A 16,639-nucleotide genomic window follows, 5' to 3' on the forward strand; every position below is an offset into this window, starting at 1 on the left:
TAGTGTAGGCCAATTTTGTTAGAGCAAGTTTTGTAAAGGGCCCTACTCAGCAACTTTGGCTTAACACATCTGTTGCTTTGTTGTTGTTGTTGCTGCTGTTGTTGTTGTTATTATTACTATTATTTTGGTCCCAGTTGGAATTAGAATTTTCCCAAGAATGATCAAACAGTCAGTTACAATGCCATGCTCACCTTGGCTTTATGCCTATGGTTAGCATAGGCATGCACATAAATGCTGTCAGTTTATGACTTGTTTTCTACAAGAAGGAAACTTACCAACAGATATTTGTAAATTTCATTTAAATTAAAAAAAAAAAAAGCTTTACCAAGTGGAATAGCGATAGAACATCGTAGAAGGCTGAATTCTCTCTTCCTTATCTTGACAGTGTCCGATTTGGGTGGATTGTCTACTTTCAGGATATGTCTTCTTAATCGTCTCTCCTTATTAGGATATACTTTTCCAAAAAAGAACTTTAAAAAATCTTGAAACCTAACCGATGCTGGAGTAATACCAATTTCTTTAACAATAACAAAGCTAATAGAATAAAAGCCATCAGGTGTGGGTATTTTATGAAAATGTTTAATTCAACTGTCTCTTTGGAATGTAGTAGTCATAGGTTGGGACTGAAATTACAGTTCGGTTCTATGTGGTTCTTATGCTACTCAGTGTCTGAGAATACAAATGTCATTTAAAGTTAAGGCTTTGCTGTTCATTTTGAAACAACAATTTACAAGTGTCATATTGTCATAGAAAATAAAAATTTCTGTAAAAAAAATTTGCACAAAATTTTATGATGGTACAAAACATGAAGCAATCATATACCAGTAAAATGAAAACATTTTACTACAGAAAGTCTTATAGATTTCAATAAAGAAAAAAATATGTTATTTTACACCTTTAAAAATTACGAAACAATCTAAAACAATATAAACTGAACAATTTGTAACACTGCCTTTACAAATTAATAACTTTATAAACATATAATTTTTAAATATATTTATCAGTGCAAGATACTTTAAAATTTAAAGTCGCAGTATCATTTTTCCTTGGCTAAGGACAACTTTAAGTCTGTTGCCTTAAAAAAAACAAACAGGTCTTACTTAGTGCTTTCATCCCCATACGATTGGAACAACCGAATGAATGCCTCTGGGGATAAAAATCTATTCTTTTTTCATAGTGATCGATACTCTCCTGGAAACAAAAGGCATCCTTAATCCAATTAAACAAAGATGAATGGACTGACCCATCCATGATGCAAATGTGACTCCCACAAATGTATCTGAACGGGACCCCACAGCAAGGTAGGAAGGGAGGAAAATCTAAAAATTCTTCTGTACACCATGGCCTGCCTGATAGGAACATTCTGAAAACAACCACAGCTTCTTTGGATTAATTCGCATGCTGCCTGATAAGATATTTACTTCTCTGTGCTGTTGTTCGAGGTTTCCGTCTTAACAGCCCCACGGCAGGCCTTTTCTTTGTGAACCACCGGAAGTTTCTAGATGCATTCATTCAAGTCTCTGTTTTTTCAGGGTTGCTCCTAAATGGATGTTTTTAAAGATTTGTTTTGACTCTACTCATTTTCTTTCCCGGTCTTATCTTAAAATACTTCACCCCAGGCAGCAGGATTTATAGTCACTTTCTTAAATTAACTGTTCTTTCTTCTACTTCCTGCGTCTGATTCAATAGCAAAACAAGAAGGTTCTCACGGGTCATTTTGTAGATTTGGATGTAAAAATTTCATATTTTTTGGTATTTGGAGAATTGTATTCAGTCCTTCCTTTGGGTATCACTTGAAAGCCAATTAGTATTAACTCTTCCCTCAGCTTATCACTCTTTCTATTAAATGCAATCGCTTCTATCACAGATCATTTTGATTGGAGCAGACAGACAAATGGCTTAAGGAAAAAAGATACTGTCACTTTAACCAGTTAACAAGAAAACCAAAGTTAGACTTTGGAGGGCAAAGTTAGGAATTTCCCTTATTTATTTATTTTTAAACATAAAGTCTAGCAAAATCGTTTGCCATTACCAGCAGGTTAAAGCTGCAAGTTTCTTTTCTGGACAATGGCAAATGCTTAAATTCTAAGAGAGAAAAAGGACAGAGAGAGAGAGAGAGAGAGAGAGAAAGAGAGAGAGGAAAGAAAGAGTTTACATTTGAAAATACATTCCATATGAAAGACCAATAAGAGAGAATATTGCAGCTTTATACAAAAGGGTCAAGAGACATGAAATTGAACTACGGAAAAAAGCAGAGCAATTAAGCCACATTGCCAAATCTTCGGAGCCCTTGCCATCCCAGGGGGAGGGGGGCAGCATCTCACACTAAAATATACTTTCTTCTTAGTCAGTGGGCCACCAGGGTTTGACTAAAGAGTAGGGCTTTCACCAGCGAGAAACAGAGCGGATCGTTAATGTAACACAATGAGAACCAGTACAAACAAAAAGGCACTTGAGAAGACAGACTAGCCAGTGCCAAGGAGTTTTCATTGCGGTTGCCAGCCGTGTTTGGTGATGGCACAGTTTCCTGTATGGAGTTCACAAGCACGAGGTTTAGTACAACACTGGAAAACATCAAGAAAATTTGACGGTATTGCTTTGTAAACAGAGCTGACACACGATACCAGTACGGAGGCGATAACAGTACGTTCACATAAAACAGCCTAATCCTTCTCTGCCTATGCACGACGTGGGCGATTATACACAGGGACGGCTTCAGGAGTCCACCGAAGGGCAGTTTTTCTACGATATTCTGGGCACTGGGCTGCAGGTAGCATGTCCGTCGAAAGGGCCCCACTGAATACACTTGGTGCCAGCATCTTGGATTTTGCAGTTTCCGAAAAGAATCCATCAAAGGAAGAGGAGAGAGAAGGGGAGGGAGAGGAGAGTGGAAATGAATTATTAAGTCATTCATACTTGGTCTCAACACCAGCATTTGATGATTCGAATGAACCCAACAGAAAAAAGCTGACTGCACATGATTCTGATTGTGAACACAGCGAACTTGTTCCCGCCTGTCGGCCGTACTCGTCGAAGCTCCTGAGAAAAGCCTGGCTCAGCGTCACGGACGCACGTCCCAGCCTGGGCGGCGAGAGACCCACGGTTCCCCAGCACGTTCAAGGTCTGTCCTTCCACGGCAGCCCTCCGACGCGTCTTTGCCTCTGTCTGCCTTCATGCCTCCGAGTAAGTGCTCTGTGTGTTCAGTTTGTCCTTTTTCAACTTCACGCCGTCCACAAGTTCGAAGTTATAGTTCTCCAGGGCAGACAAGTTTCTCTCTGACATGCCGTTGTGCCAACAGGCACAGTAGAGCACCACCCCGCACACGGCGCCCAGGAGGACCCCCAGGGCGCTCATGGCTATGATGGTGATGAGGATGGGATCCAAGGTCTTCAGCACGTTGCCCGGCTTCCTGGAGATGTTCTCATCACCTTCTCCTGGGCCCTCGTAGCCGGGGGTGCTCCCTAGGGGAAAAGCAGAATGGGTCCCGTGAGCACCACCAACATACCAGATGAAAGCGGACAGGAGAACAGAGAAAAAGGACAGACAAAGCCAATCACAGGCTCCATGTGGGTCTGTGCTCTCTCCAGAGTGGAATGTGGCTTCCCCTTGCCAGGAAACACCATCTGTGTTTGACCTGTTGTGAATGGAGGTGTGGCAGGTGCCACGATTCCCATACAGGGCCTGGCACACGGGGACCACAGATTCTGGACAAACAGGGGAGGGCGAGGTTCTAATCAAATTCGGATTTTGTGCAGCCCACTGTGTGCCCTAGACTGTAATCTGTGTTTGCAAGCCAGGTCACTAAAGCTCTGCAAACGGCTTAGTCACACATTCGGCTCGCGGGGGGTTGGAGGGGTGAGGGGGTAGGGGTGTGTGTTTCACCCTGCCCTGTGCCTGTCTGTGCCTGCCCCCCAAACCAGGGTCAGGGAGACCTTCCAAACTGCCCTCTGTATCGTGCCATTTCCAGTGTGTCTGGGCACGGGGTACACAGGTGTTTGCTCCCCGACATGTAAAATCTTCCATTCAGACAGATTCTGAGCCCCCGGGGTCCACCAGTTTCACTCAAGAAGGACAGATCTTTCAGAACAAAGCGGATGCTCGCCCCTGACATTTAACATGGGTTATGGCTCAAAGCTAGAGAGCGTGTCTGTGTCGTGCTGAATAGAACACATTTAATAATCAGAGTCTTTGCAGCCCTGGTGGTTTCACAGGAGAGAGTCATGCTGCCCTGCAGTTCAGTCACTGGGGAAATGTTTTCTTGAGAGTGAAACATGAGAAATTATTAACATGGGAGCTTTGAGCCTAATTACGTGGTACTAGAAATGAGACTGAAATGTTAATGCACAACATGCATAGTGTTTACTTAATGGTGTTCTGGTCAACAAAGATTCCAATCAAAGAAAACTAAAAATATGAGATGCAAGTCCCTAAACAGGGAAAAACAAGACTTGGGGCATATTAATGTTCTCTCCCTTGAAACATTGTTTTGAAACAACCTCTAATAAAGCTTACATCTTGGTATGGGCTGCGTAACTAAGCTCAATGAGCCGCATGTTAATGTTATTAATGACTTAGTACAGCCGCATTTATTTGTCTCTATCAAGTCCAAGACTGACTACGGTGGGTCCACATTTCTACCGGCCACAGGTGCTGAGGCTGATGGGCAGGACACGGAGCTGCTGACAGCAGCTGTGAGTGATGCTGGCTGAGGCGGGGGTCCAACAACCCACAAAAGCTGGCTGGGAGGGGTGGAAGCTTCTAGAAATACAATAATATCAGGTAGGGCCCAACTCTGGTCAAATGTCCTGTATTTGATCACAAAGTAATCAAGGAAAACACACATTTTCAGATTAATCAGTGTAAAGTCCAAAGCTACCTCCCAATTAACCGGGCTACTGAAGGCAAGTTCCTGGTTTCAGCCCCCTCATCTGCGAAATGGGGATCAGTCTGCCTCAGAGAGCGTACACGACAGCACCTTCAGGTGCTTGGGACACACTTGCTCCTCAATAAATCCCCACCATCATCATTATCACTGTCTTCATTATCATGAAGTGTGATTCCCTTGGAGAGGAGGAGGCCACATGGATCAAACACAACAGCTTATCACAAAAATTGGGGTCTGGTCCTCAAAGATTATATCAGGATATCGATCAGATGAGAATTTAGCCTGGTTTCAAATTCTTGTACAAAAATCTGTTGGTCTTTGGGTAGGTCATGGGCTTCAGTGGTTTCCTATTTCCACAGATGTAATGGGAGAGTGTTTCACGTGGTTATCATCTAGGTCCTCCTCCAGCTCAGACAGGACAAGGCCAGGGCGAGCATGTCCCCCACCAGGCCTCCGTGTTCCCCTAGATCTCTGGACAGCTTTGAAGACAGCCCTCCGTGACAAGAGTCCAACACACGGCACCATGGGCAGAGATGTTTATTTATTTATTTTTTAAAGATTTTATTTATTTATTTGACAGAGAGAAATCACAAGTAGGCAGAGAGGCAAGCAGAGAGAGAGGAGGAAGCAGGCTCCCCGCCAAGCAGAGAGCCCGATACGGGGCTCGATCCCAGGACCCTGGGATCATGACCTGAGCCGAAGGCAGAGGCTTTAACCCACTGAGCCACCCAGGCGCCCCGAGATGTTTATTTTATTTGAAGTGCTTTGATCTACCAGTGCGCTAGACCTCCAGAAAGTTACTTCATAATATAATGAAAGCCACAGTAAATTTTTTTTTAATTGGTCATCAAGACAGACTTACCTGTTTCATCAATTTTATTTTCTGGGTTTCTTTTATCCAGGTCGGCCGGTTCTGACAAGTCAAACAAAATTGAAAGAGATATTTGAACTGCCAACAAAATCCAATACACACAAACTACATAAACCCTTACACACACACACACACACACACACACACACTCAGACCAATGCTTCTGCTGGATTTCCTTGGGAGTTTGTAGTGTGATCCAACCCGACCACATAAATGCAGAACAATGGAGAAGTGGTGTCAAAGGATGAGGAAACTGGGGTCACATCGAAACCAGCGAGCACTGCTATTAGCAGAGTGTGTTGTTTCAGGAGAAGAGAAGAATGGAGTGAAATCGTTCTGGCATTTGGAGCGTGGGGGAAAGCTGACGGAAACAGGCAGCAGTAGCGGGGTTGTGCCGATGGCTGCCATCTTGTGCTTTTCTAGAGAACTTGTTCCCGAATTTGGCAAGGGCTAGTTTGTTTTTCCAAATTGTATTATGAGCTCTTTGAGGCAAGAGACTGTGTTCTATGTCTTACCTCCCCTCCCCAAATAATAATAATAATAATAAATAACAATAATTATAGTAATAAACTAAAAGAAATGAAATCTCTGGAAGTAAAGTCCCAATAGCCCGTGTGGTTTTGAGGAGAGGGAGGGCAGGGAGTTTTGAGGACTTTATTCACTGCTGTATTCCCAACATTTGTAACAGAACAGAAAAAGTGTCTTCAAAAATATTTGTTCCATAAATGTGTGGATAACTAATAAAGAGTTGAAAGTTTCATAGCATCCATAGCTAAATATTCAAGGACACATATCTGATGACTCATTATACAATTATCTGAGGCATCTTTTTATCGGGGCAGCAACATAGAGTATTTTGATGGTGTTTCAGTTGTGACTTTCTGAGTATGAGGTCCAGCGACCGCTACGGCCGTGTGGACCAGTCCCATGAAAAGAAACAGGCTCATCGAATTGTGTTATCTCTATATATATTCACGGGAGCACTTGGATGCTGCTTTGCGTACAGTATGCAGTCCATTAAAACTTGTTGAATGGAATCAAATTTTATTCCTTTGTTTCCGTTTGTGGAGCTTCAAAAACCTCATTTTCATTTTGGAATAGGAAAGCAGCAACATCGCATACACTGTGTAACTACATGAAATAAATATTTTAACAACAGTGTGGACTTGGGTGTGGGCAAGCTGTAGTGTAATCTCAACATCTTAAGTCTTACCATTTCCTGCAAAGACCAGCTAAGTAGTGTGGCATTAAGTAGATTTCCTTGCATAGTACAAAGAAGCAGATCCTTATTCATTGCTCTTTTTCCCCAATTTCTTTAATCGACCATATCAAATTATTGCCACTTTAGGATTACATAATATTCGATATATTGTGTAATAAAAGCTTTGTAAATTGCTGAAATGACCAAAAACCTATTAGAGCCAACAGACCTCCTTTGTCTTAAATTTGCCCAATAGGCTTATTCCATTTTGTTATAATTAACATCCTATTATATGATATATAGTAAAAGTTGAAGTGTAGCAAATGGAGCTTAAGACTAATTACTGTGCTATTACATTGCCATTAGCGATGCTATTTATAATTATACATCAAGAACCAGGGAAAACGAATTGGCTTTTGACATCAACTTTCACCCATATACCAGGCCAACACAAACCATAAGCTCTGGAGTACTAGGCAAGGTCTCAAAATTTCATTTATTCTTTTGAGTCATTTCAACTATTTTTAGAGTCAGAAACATCTATTTACTTATAATAGAGAGGAGAATTATGGCTTCTATGATCCATTAACATTGTAATCTTAATTAAGTTTGCTGTGCTCAAAATTTTCAAAGACCTGCTGTTTTGTTTATGCACCCAGATATTTGGAATTATCCAGATGTCTGAGTTTTCCACTTTTCATCAGAATGTTTTGGCAAGGTATATATAGCCTGTAAGCTGTGAGTGTTTCTTCTTCTTCTTCTTTTTTTGGGGGGGGGGTGAGTTATTCTTTTTAGCTATGGTTTTTGGATTCTACATCATTTATGTGGTTTTGCAAGTACCAAGCAGATGCTAAATGAATGAGGTGGTTAGGGGATGGGGTAGCCAAAGGTAAGATGACCTGACTTTATGCCCTTTTGCACCAAAATATGCACTTCATATGATGTGCTTACAGTCTACATTGAAATTTGAAATTCTAGGTCTAAATGAGCAAGACAAAGACCCTCCCAGGAAACTGTTCACGCCCTGGGCAAGCATGTCACTGGCTTGTACAGCAGTTAATACTCACTTGCACAGTCCTCTTGGGAAATGTGGTTGTTAATACTAATGTCATCCACTGCAATCCCACCAAGATTTCCTTTTCCGATTTCGCCTTCAAAAATCACCTAACAAAATGAGATCATTTTCACAGTATTGAAATGTGCAGTCCCGAGGAGCAGTGTTTACAAATGCTTGTTTAGTTCAATCTATGGCACATAAATTAAATTCATGAGATTTTACCTAAGCAGGAGATTTGCTCATCATTCTACATTAACTGCCTGGTGATGGCATAAAACTTCTCCTAACACTCTCTTCTTGTGATTCAAAATTTAAAACTGGGGAAAGCAGCGAAGAAAAGGAATGGTCATTGTGACAGCCCCGGAATAGATTATAAAGTAGTATTCTCCTCTCTTTCGCAGCAAATTGGTTCTATTCCTATAATCTTGGAGCCTGAAATATACTACTGAGAGTAAAAGCACCGCAGCAAAATCCCAGGTTTGGGAAACACCTGAAATAATGACTGGCATAATTCCTGCATCTCATTTATATAATTTCCAAAATATCATGCCCATCTCCCGTCTCCCTGAAGAAGCTGCGCTTCCACCCAGGGAAGACCACACACCTGGTAGAGTTTCAGAGACTTGTGGAGAAGCACCCTCCCTTCCTTCCAGTGGTCTCCTTGGTGTCCGATGGCCATCCAGACCAACTGATCGTACTCCTCTGGCTTCTGGTAGTGCAGCTTGACCCGCAGTGTGCCCACGTGCGAACCAGACATGTGATACCAGAAGGTCATGCAGTGGGCGGAGTTCTGGGAATAAACCACGGGGCTCACCAGACGAGCCACTTTGCCCTTCTGGTTTTCATCTGCCTGGGAGTAGATGAAGTTGCCATCACCTGCTGTGACAAAAAACCAGGTTAGGGAGAGTGGCCACGTTAACGACTTCTTCATCTCTTCTTTCAAGTTCATGACTCCAACCTTCTCTCCGGGGCTGAGCACCAAAAACACAAATATGCAGCGGGAAGGGAAGGGTGTGTGGTTTTGGAGGAACCTCTTTGGCACCTAACGTTGCGCTCCAAGCTTCCCCGAGTGGGGAGTGGGTGCTGGATGGGGAAGGACTGTGAAACAACACCAACTCGGGCAGTCTGGATTTGGAAAGCATCGTCCCATGGCCATGGGCAAGGACTCCGATTGGCATTTGCCTCGTCGCAAGCACATTGAAAGCAGAGGGCAGAACTATTTTTCAGGCAAAATTTTAAATAGTTTCAGCAGCACGGATCCGAACACAGACACGACATGGAATAATTTAGATGTTTTCTTATTTATCATGTGAGCTGGGTGATGATACTTTGTTACTATAACTGCCTGATAGTACTAACATTGCAGTTTTTCCAAATCATCTAGTGATTTCCTTTTTCCCCACAAATTCACGTGTTTTTTCCCTAGCATATTTTAATGGCTTATAAATTCCTTACATACTCCTGAGAGTTTGACTCTCAGCTACAAGTCTCACTCCTGTTTGATGTGGGCTTCTGGTTCAAGGAGAGGCAAGGCTGCATTTTTAAGGCTTATTAGAATGTGCCATTTTGGCGACATAGATCCTTGCCGAGCTGCAAGGACTTACTCTTGGCTTTGCTTTTAATTACCCCCGGTGGGAACATTTCCTCCTGCCACCACCTGGTCTACACACACAACTCATGTTTCACTGTTTGCTCTGTAAATAGAAATGCCTATTGTAATGCCTCACCTGAGGTAAGTGTGAATGTGATGTTCGGGCCTCAGTGGGCAGCGGGATGTTTTGTTTGCTGCCCAAGGGGTTTGCATGTTTGTGAGATCCTTTTTCCCCATGCACACGTGGGCTCGTCCTTGTATCTTCTTGCCTGTGTCCACGGTGTCCGAGAGGAAGTGGGGGTGTCAGCAGGCAACTTGCTTCCCTCCCCTGGCTGCGTACGTGAGATTGCACCAAAACCCTCTTCAGAAAACCAACAGGGGGTGGGGGGGAGCGCCTGGGTGGCTCAGTGGGTTAGAGCCTATGCCTTCGGCTCAGGTCATGATCCCAGCGTTCTGAAATCAAGCCCCGCATCGGGCTCTCTGCTCAGCACGAAGCCTGCTTCCTCCTCTCTCTCTCACTGCCTACTTGTGATCTCTCTCTGTCAAATAAATAAATAATATCTTTAAAAAAAAAAAAAAGAAAGAAAACCAACGGGTGGAATAATGAAAGGAGGGTGGAAATAAAATTCACAGCTCCAGCAGCACGTTTGACACGGTCTTTACAGAGCGCCCCCTCGTGGCCACAAGGACCCAGATGCTCTTGGGGTTTGCTTTCTCCCACTATTTTACCAAGTGGTGGTTCCTTAACCATGTGACAGCGCTATCTCACTGAGGTGAGTAGCGTCCCGGTCCCCCATTCTTAGGGAAAAATCCTGAAGTTGGAGATGCTGCAAATAGAGGGCACATCGAGGGATCCCATGACATTTATTTTGGCTCATTGGAGAAGAGGTGGTAGAAAGAGGAGGAAACCAGTCTTGGATAGAGGGAGGAAGACTGCCTGGGAAATCTCTCCTGGCCTCCGCCGTGACACCACTGCGGTCTTTGAAAAACACGCTCATGTCACTCCTCGGCTCGAAGTTTGTTGGCGTCTCCCCACTACCCTTAGCCTAGCCACACTTTTTCACACGGCACCCGAGGCTACACCACCCCCTGCCCCATATAGCTGTACACCCCCGGCCATCCCTCCTCTGTGTCCGCACATGCCATTCCTAGCCCAGACTCTCTGGGACACAATTGCTTTCTCTGAGCTGCCATGTTCTCTTTCCCATCGCCACTCACCCCCTGCATGGTAATCATTTCCCACCTGTAACCAGACTGTGAGCTCCCCAGAGCTGCCGCCCCCCAACCCTCCTTTATTTCCACATGTCTAGTTCAGCATGTACCAAGTAATAGGGCTCCTCAAAGAACACTTGTTCAATGAACCAGGGAAGATGCTGGGTTTCAGGAATCCTCTGGAAGGAGGTGCATAGCTTCCCTCTTACAAGTCAAATGCAGAAAACCAAGTGGGATTCCTTCCAATAAATTCCAAATTGGACAGCAGGATATTTTACCTAGATCGAGTTAATTTAAAGAAAGCTCCATGTCTGATCTGCAAAATGTGGAACACGGTCTAATGTCCATCTATGTGCATGTAAGAGGCCCTTTTTATCTAGTTTCTTTACGTTAGCAAGTCCATGCCTTTCAGATGTAGGGCTCACCCCCCTCTCTCAGCAAATGCTCGTGTTTCCAGGACTGTGGGAGGCTTTTTCTCATCAGAGCAGACCTGGCACCACAGCCAAGTAAATCTGGGTGTCTGGGAGAACAAAAGAGACAAATGCTTCTGAAGGAATCACACTTCTCAGCTGCTCCTCTAAGACAAGCCCTCCTTTTCTGATACTTCAACTCATAAAGCGTTGATATTCTTCCTTTCAGAGGTTTTATCACAGTTCTGGGTCAGGAACTCTGTCTTCATTTTCTCAATTAGCACTTTACTTCTGCGAGCCTTTTAGCTTTTGTCTCTGGCTAACATAGCTTTTAACCTCCTTTGAATGTCAGATCCTACTGAGCCATTTTGCTTCACTTTGCATCAATTTTTCCACCATTACTGCCTTCATTTTGGCTAATTGCATTTGGTTAATTTGATGCCATTTATATGTACAGTGCCATTTACAGTCAAAGTATTTTAAGTTTTCTAAAACTGCTTGTCTTAAGATTCAATTGAAAGTGTCTCAGAATTGAAGGAGTCCAATTTTATCCAATTTCCTTGTCATTCTCATTAGGCAAAGAGGTGGCTGTGGTGGAAGGAGGCCAATTCAACCTACTTAATGGTTATATTCACTGGGGGAAAAGAAAAGTGAATGACAAAATGGGAAAGGCATGAAGTGCCCTCTGCCCATCCGCTGGCCCACTGACCCACTCATCCAAAGCCCCAGCATGGAGGAATTTTGTTTAATGAGATTTCTCAGCATCAGCAAACGGCCCTCTGGGGTATCGTTGGGGAAGCCACCTCTCGAGCCAACAGTCCTGTAAGTTTCACTGAGTCAGAGGGAAGGGCGATGGTTGAGTGTTTGTGGTGAGCGTGTGGGAGCCTGGGTACGTGTGGGCGTTGTGAGGACAACCGCCCAATCTTTAGGCAGCATCTCAAGCTGGATGACAAAATGACTAAAGGGAAAGCAAGATAGCGGTAGACAAAGAGTTCACTGGAGTGTCTATCAGCCTCTAGTGACTGCCCCCCCCCAGGCCATCCCTCTGCCGCTAAGTAATCCTAGCAGGAAAGTAAGACAGGAGACGGGGCGGGGCAGGGTGAGGTTTCCACCTGCTCTGAAAAAAAGGGGCCAGATTTACATTCTTCCTCAAAAGAAAAAGAATTCCGCTCCACTTTGTTCTACTTCCACTGCAAGGGTCAAGAGAGAGGGGGCACGAGCCTCACATATTGTTTCTTTAGCTGCAAAACAAATGATATGACACATGCCTGGATTTGCTTCAAAATAATCCAGAGCCAGGGGTGCTCAAGATAAAATAACAGTCCTGTGATTCGGTGCCAGTTGAAGTTGGGTGATATGCGTGGAGGGTTCAGGTCACTAAGTCTTCTCTGCTTTTGAATGTATTCGGAATTTCCATGAAAATGGTGCAGGAAGAGTATAAAACAGGTACTTAGTCACACATCTTTGCCTACTGTGCTATTTTTCCAAGAGGCCACCCGCTGCCAGATCTAATCATCCTTGTCTGTTACCCGGAGTAGGACCGTCTCTTCTAGGAAAGGAGATCTCAGTAATTCCAGGAAATGAAAGCACGAGTGAATGCTCAGGAGTGTTTCTAACACCCCTCATCTCACAGAGCCCAGAAACCCCCCACAGGGACGCCTTCTCTCTTTCAGAGAAACCGAGGCCGCAGTGAACTCCGCGTTACCTGTGTGATCCTGGATGGGTCCGGTTTTGCTGGTCAGCACACTCCACTTGAGCTGCACGCGATTGTCGTGTTCCCAGTGACAGAATGTCTTGTGAGAACCCCAGCCAAATTCACAGTTAAAACCATATGTTGGAAACTCTGCAGTGGGTGGAAAGGAAAAATAGAGACAAGCAGAGAAAGGCAAATTTAATCATTGAGGTCAGCAAGGCCCTTAATTTGTTCACGAAAGGCACAATTTATATAACTTAACGTCTGGTTGAAAATTCTGGGAAAACCACAAAACCCAGGACTACCAGGAAACTCAAAAGACCCATGGTGATGTCAAAATGTTTGCAAAATCACGTTTCAGATTTTTTTTTCTTTTTTTTTTTTGTTTGTTTAAATCCAGCTTTAAAAAGATTATGGACTGCCTGTCAAATTGGTTTTACATAAAATTTCCGGGAAGGTTACTTTCCAAGGCAGACATGTTACATGTATAGCATTCTTCCTATGCCCACGATATTTAATATGAAAGATATTCTGTTCTTGAGGATGAATCATATACATCGATATCCACCAATGAGAAGTATCTTGAGTACCGGTTGACTCATGAACCTCAAAAGTCTAGAAATGTGACTTGGCTGGACACCTCATTCCGGAAGCTATCTGTATTCTCACCACACTGGGTAATGCTTCTGGTCTTTACGTCAAATCTCTGAAGCATTTCTTAAGGTTATTTAGTCTCCTGTGCTTTGTATCAGGTCAATTAATTTTAAGGGTAAGTTTCTGCCTTTTTAGTGAATTTTAAAATTCGATGTAAATTAAAACCTCTGTGCAGGTTCGCGTAGAGCCCAAGCATTTTTAAAGAGCTGCCCCCTTAAACATTTCTTTTAATGTTAAAAAAAAAAAAAAAGTCTCCTTTGGAATTTTAAAAGAAAGTATGAATGGATTCTCCGGAATTACTTGCCTCTTGCGTTCTACAAGGTGTTATTTGAATTGTTGTGTTTTTTAAGGCTCTGTAGCTTTATTTTTTACTCTCCCTCGCTTTTTTTTTTTTTTTTTTAAGTAGCTTAACTTTTTAAATATGAAAGAAATGAAATCATTGTGGCTTGGAATGTGTTTTCAGTAAACTGAAGCTAATAATTAAAATAATCCTAAAGATAAAAGTTCTCATGCTTTCGTCAGTCCTACTCCTCCCCCCAAATGAAATTAAACACACAAAAGGGACTATTTTCTCTAATGAAGGGAGGTCACTGCTTCTCATTGAGTTTAGGTAGTCCACAAGATGGCAGCATTGAAACGGAGAGAAAGGTGCCTAAGGCATCTTGCCAGTTGATCTTGAACATGTCTCAAAACCATTCGTATGTACAATAAGGGAAGTATAGGTATCGTAATGCTGTATTAGGGTCAGGCTCAGATCAGATCTTGTTTTGATCTGTTCTTTAACTTTGTCCGTGTTTAACACGACAGGGCTTGCTTGCCTTCTTCTGGGAGCCTGGCCGCTATCGCCCCCTCCCCCACGTTAACAACGGTGGGAAGGATTTTTGTGGGAAGATTTATTTAATAGATAAAGGATGATGTACTTTGCATGTTTCTTTTCCAAGGAACCTTTTGCAAATGCTAATGTGGAATTTTGGAAGGAATGCACCCTATGCATTGTCAAAACGGAGCAGGATGGGTTCTCCCTTCCAGGGACAGTACGACCTCCCAAAGGGTGAGCAGAGTCAGTTGGGGAAAGCCACTCTGGGCCAGCCCCATGATGTGCTAAGGTGCATACTTTCTGTGAGTGCAGAAGGGTTGTATTTCACAGCTATGGTGTCACTGGAGAGATATATTTCATGTCTTGTCTATCATAACCACGAAATAGGGCTTCTTAAAGCATGAGAAACCCTCTCCAAAATTTACCACTCTTTTACGCAGCAAGATTGAATTATGCAGATGAACTACAGTCTATTGAACAGTGACTGAATGGTTGAGTGACCTTGGATGTCAACACCCAGGAACCTGGAATGTACTGTTGCATAATCTCCTGTTAGGAAATGTTAATATTGGAAAATGTTAATACGTATGTGGTTTTGGGTTTCCTCCTTAAATGTAGTTTATAAGACGTGCATAGGCAGGAGGGCAGTGAGCCATTACAGCACACACATTTCTGGTTGTATTTCTGGCGAATACATTAAATTTATTGTATAGTACAGAAACCACACCATGCATTATTTTGGCTCTAAATATTCTGGTGATATCATAAAATCTAGGAGTTTGGGTGTGTTGCTAATGACTAGGACATAGGACAGCCTTGTTTGAGAGGAGGGTTCAAGCATTTCTGCAGCTGCCCTGAGCGACCGTCCACATTGACCTTCTCGTGTTTTCTCAGATTCTGTGACTTTAACAAGGGGATCTGCTCTAACCTTTTGTGTTTTACTGCCCTTTCATCTTCTTGTCCTGGCCATATAATCTATGGCAAGCTTGTTAATTTAGAAGAAATATTCTTCTTCTTTTTTTTTAATCCATGCATATGGTCGGGGAGGGGTGTGGAGTGAGAAGATGTTGACAGTTCACGCCTGGCCAGAAAGGCTACGAGACACATAAAACATCACACATTTACAGGGAGGAGAAAGAAAGAAAAAGAGACAGAAAGAAGAAAGAAGGAGAGAAGCAGAAGAGCAAAGAGGAGAAAGAAAGAGAAAAAAGCAAACCGACGAATGAAGTAAGTATATAGGACTAGTGACCTTTCAGTCTTCTGAATATTACCCAGGCCCTGTGGCTGCACAATTCTCATTAAATTCATTGGGAATAATCTGGCTAAATCCCTTCTTGACTCTTAAAAATAGCAGGAAACAATATTCTGAACTTAAAACAAATTTATAGCCGCTGTGTGCCGAGCCCAGCTGCACTCGAGGAACCTATCTTGCCCGCATTTGAATCATTAGCACCGTATATGCACAAGGATTTAATTTTGGAATCTGGTATTCAGAACTTCTTTTGAGGATGTTAACTAGCTTAATCTCAGACAGGTCCTTCAGTCCAATAAGTGGAGGTACTCAAGCCCTTACAATCCCGGGTCACGAATTGACCCTCAGCTGCTCTAGGGGTGTTTGAAGATACACCAGGGGAGCTGGCTGGAAAATGCAGGGTTTCTCATCATTTTCTGGGAGAGCATTAACAGGCTTTGATGGGTCTGATCACAACCCAGACAGTATATGAGTATTCTATGCCTACCGAGTTTATGATATTGATAAGAATCCTCAAAAATGGGGGCGCCTGGGTGGCTCAGTGGGTTAAGCCGCTGCCTTCGGCTCAGGTCATGATCTCGGGGTCCTGGGATCGAGTCCCGCATCGGGCTCTCTGCTCGGCAGGAGGCCTGCTTCCCTCTCTCTCTGCCTGCCTCTCCATCTACTTGTGATCTCTCTCTGTCAAATAAATAAATAAAATCTTTAAAAAAAAAAAAAAATAAAAAATTTAAAAAAAAAAAAAAAAAAAAAAAAAAAGAATCCTCAAAAATGAAACCTTAAGACTCAGCTCAAGTCTGTGACAGCTTCAGCAAAGTCAGACTAGATGAAAGTTTAGGGGTCCAATTGGCTGCTTGTAAATATGCCTGAAGAATCTGAAACCTGCAGAGCAGTTGGATCAAATTATCAGAGCGGTGGGTCCCACCACTGGGTGAACACCTCAAAGCCAGACTTGGCCTTGGACTTGGCACACACGCAAGGCCTCATGAACTGCTCTAA

The 16,639-nt window shown here is 43.2% G+C and overlaps 1 protein-coding gene across 4 annotated transcripts in view; it reads right to left on the minus strand.

The window, feature by feature from the left end:
- Positions 1-561: 561 nt before the first annotated feature.
- Positions 562-16,639, minus strand: part of NRP1 (neuropilin 1) — a 139,371-nt gene continuing 123,293 nt past the window's right edge. For 2 of the 4 annotated variants that reach the window (XM_047739424.1, XM_047739426.1), the window contains 5 exons: positions 12,933-13,070; positions 8,619-8,893; positions 8,025-8,121; positions 5,748-5,798; positions 562-3,461 (listed from right to left, as the gene is read on the minus strand). In XM_047739424.1, the coding sequence (XP_047595380.1) occupies positions 3,172-3,461; positions 5,748-5,798; positions 8,025-8,121; positions 8,619-8,893; positions 12,933-13,070 (851 nt within the window). In that variant the 3' untranslated portion in view covers positions 562-3,171. The remainder of the gene's footprint in view (positions 3,462-5,747; positions 5,799-8,024; positions 8,122-8,618; positions 8,894-12,932; positions 13,071-16,639) is intronic. The other 2 variants (XM_047739427.1, XM_047739425.1) reach the window with 1 other exon arrangement.

The sequence above is a fragment of the Lutra lutra genome, chromosome 8, assembly GCF_902655055.1.
Source record: "Lutra lutra chromosome 8, mLutLut1.2, whole genome shotgun sequence".
NCBI lineage: Eukaryota > Metazoa > Chordata > Mammalia > Carnivora > Mustelidae > Lutra > Lutra lutra.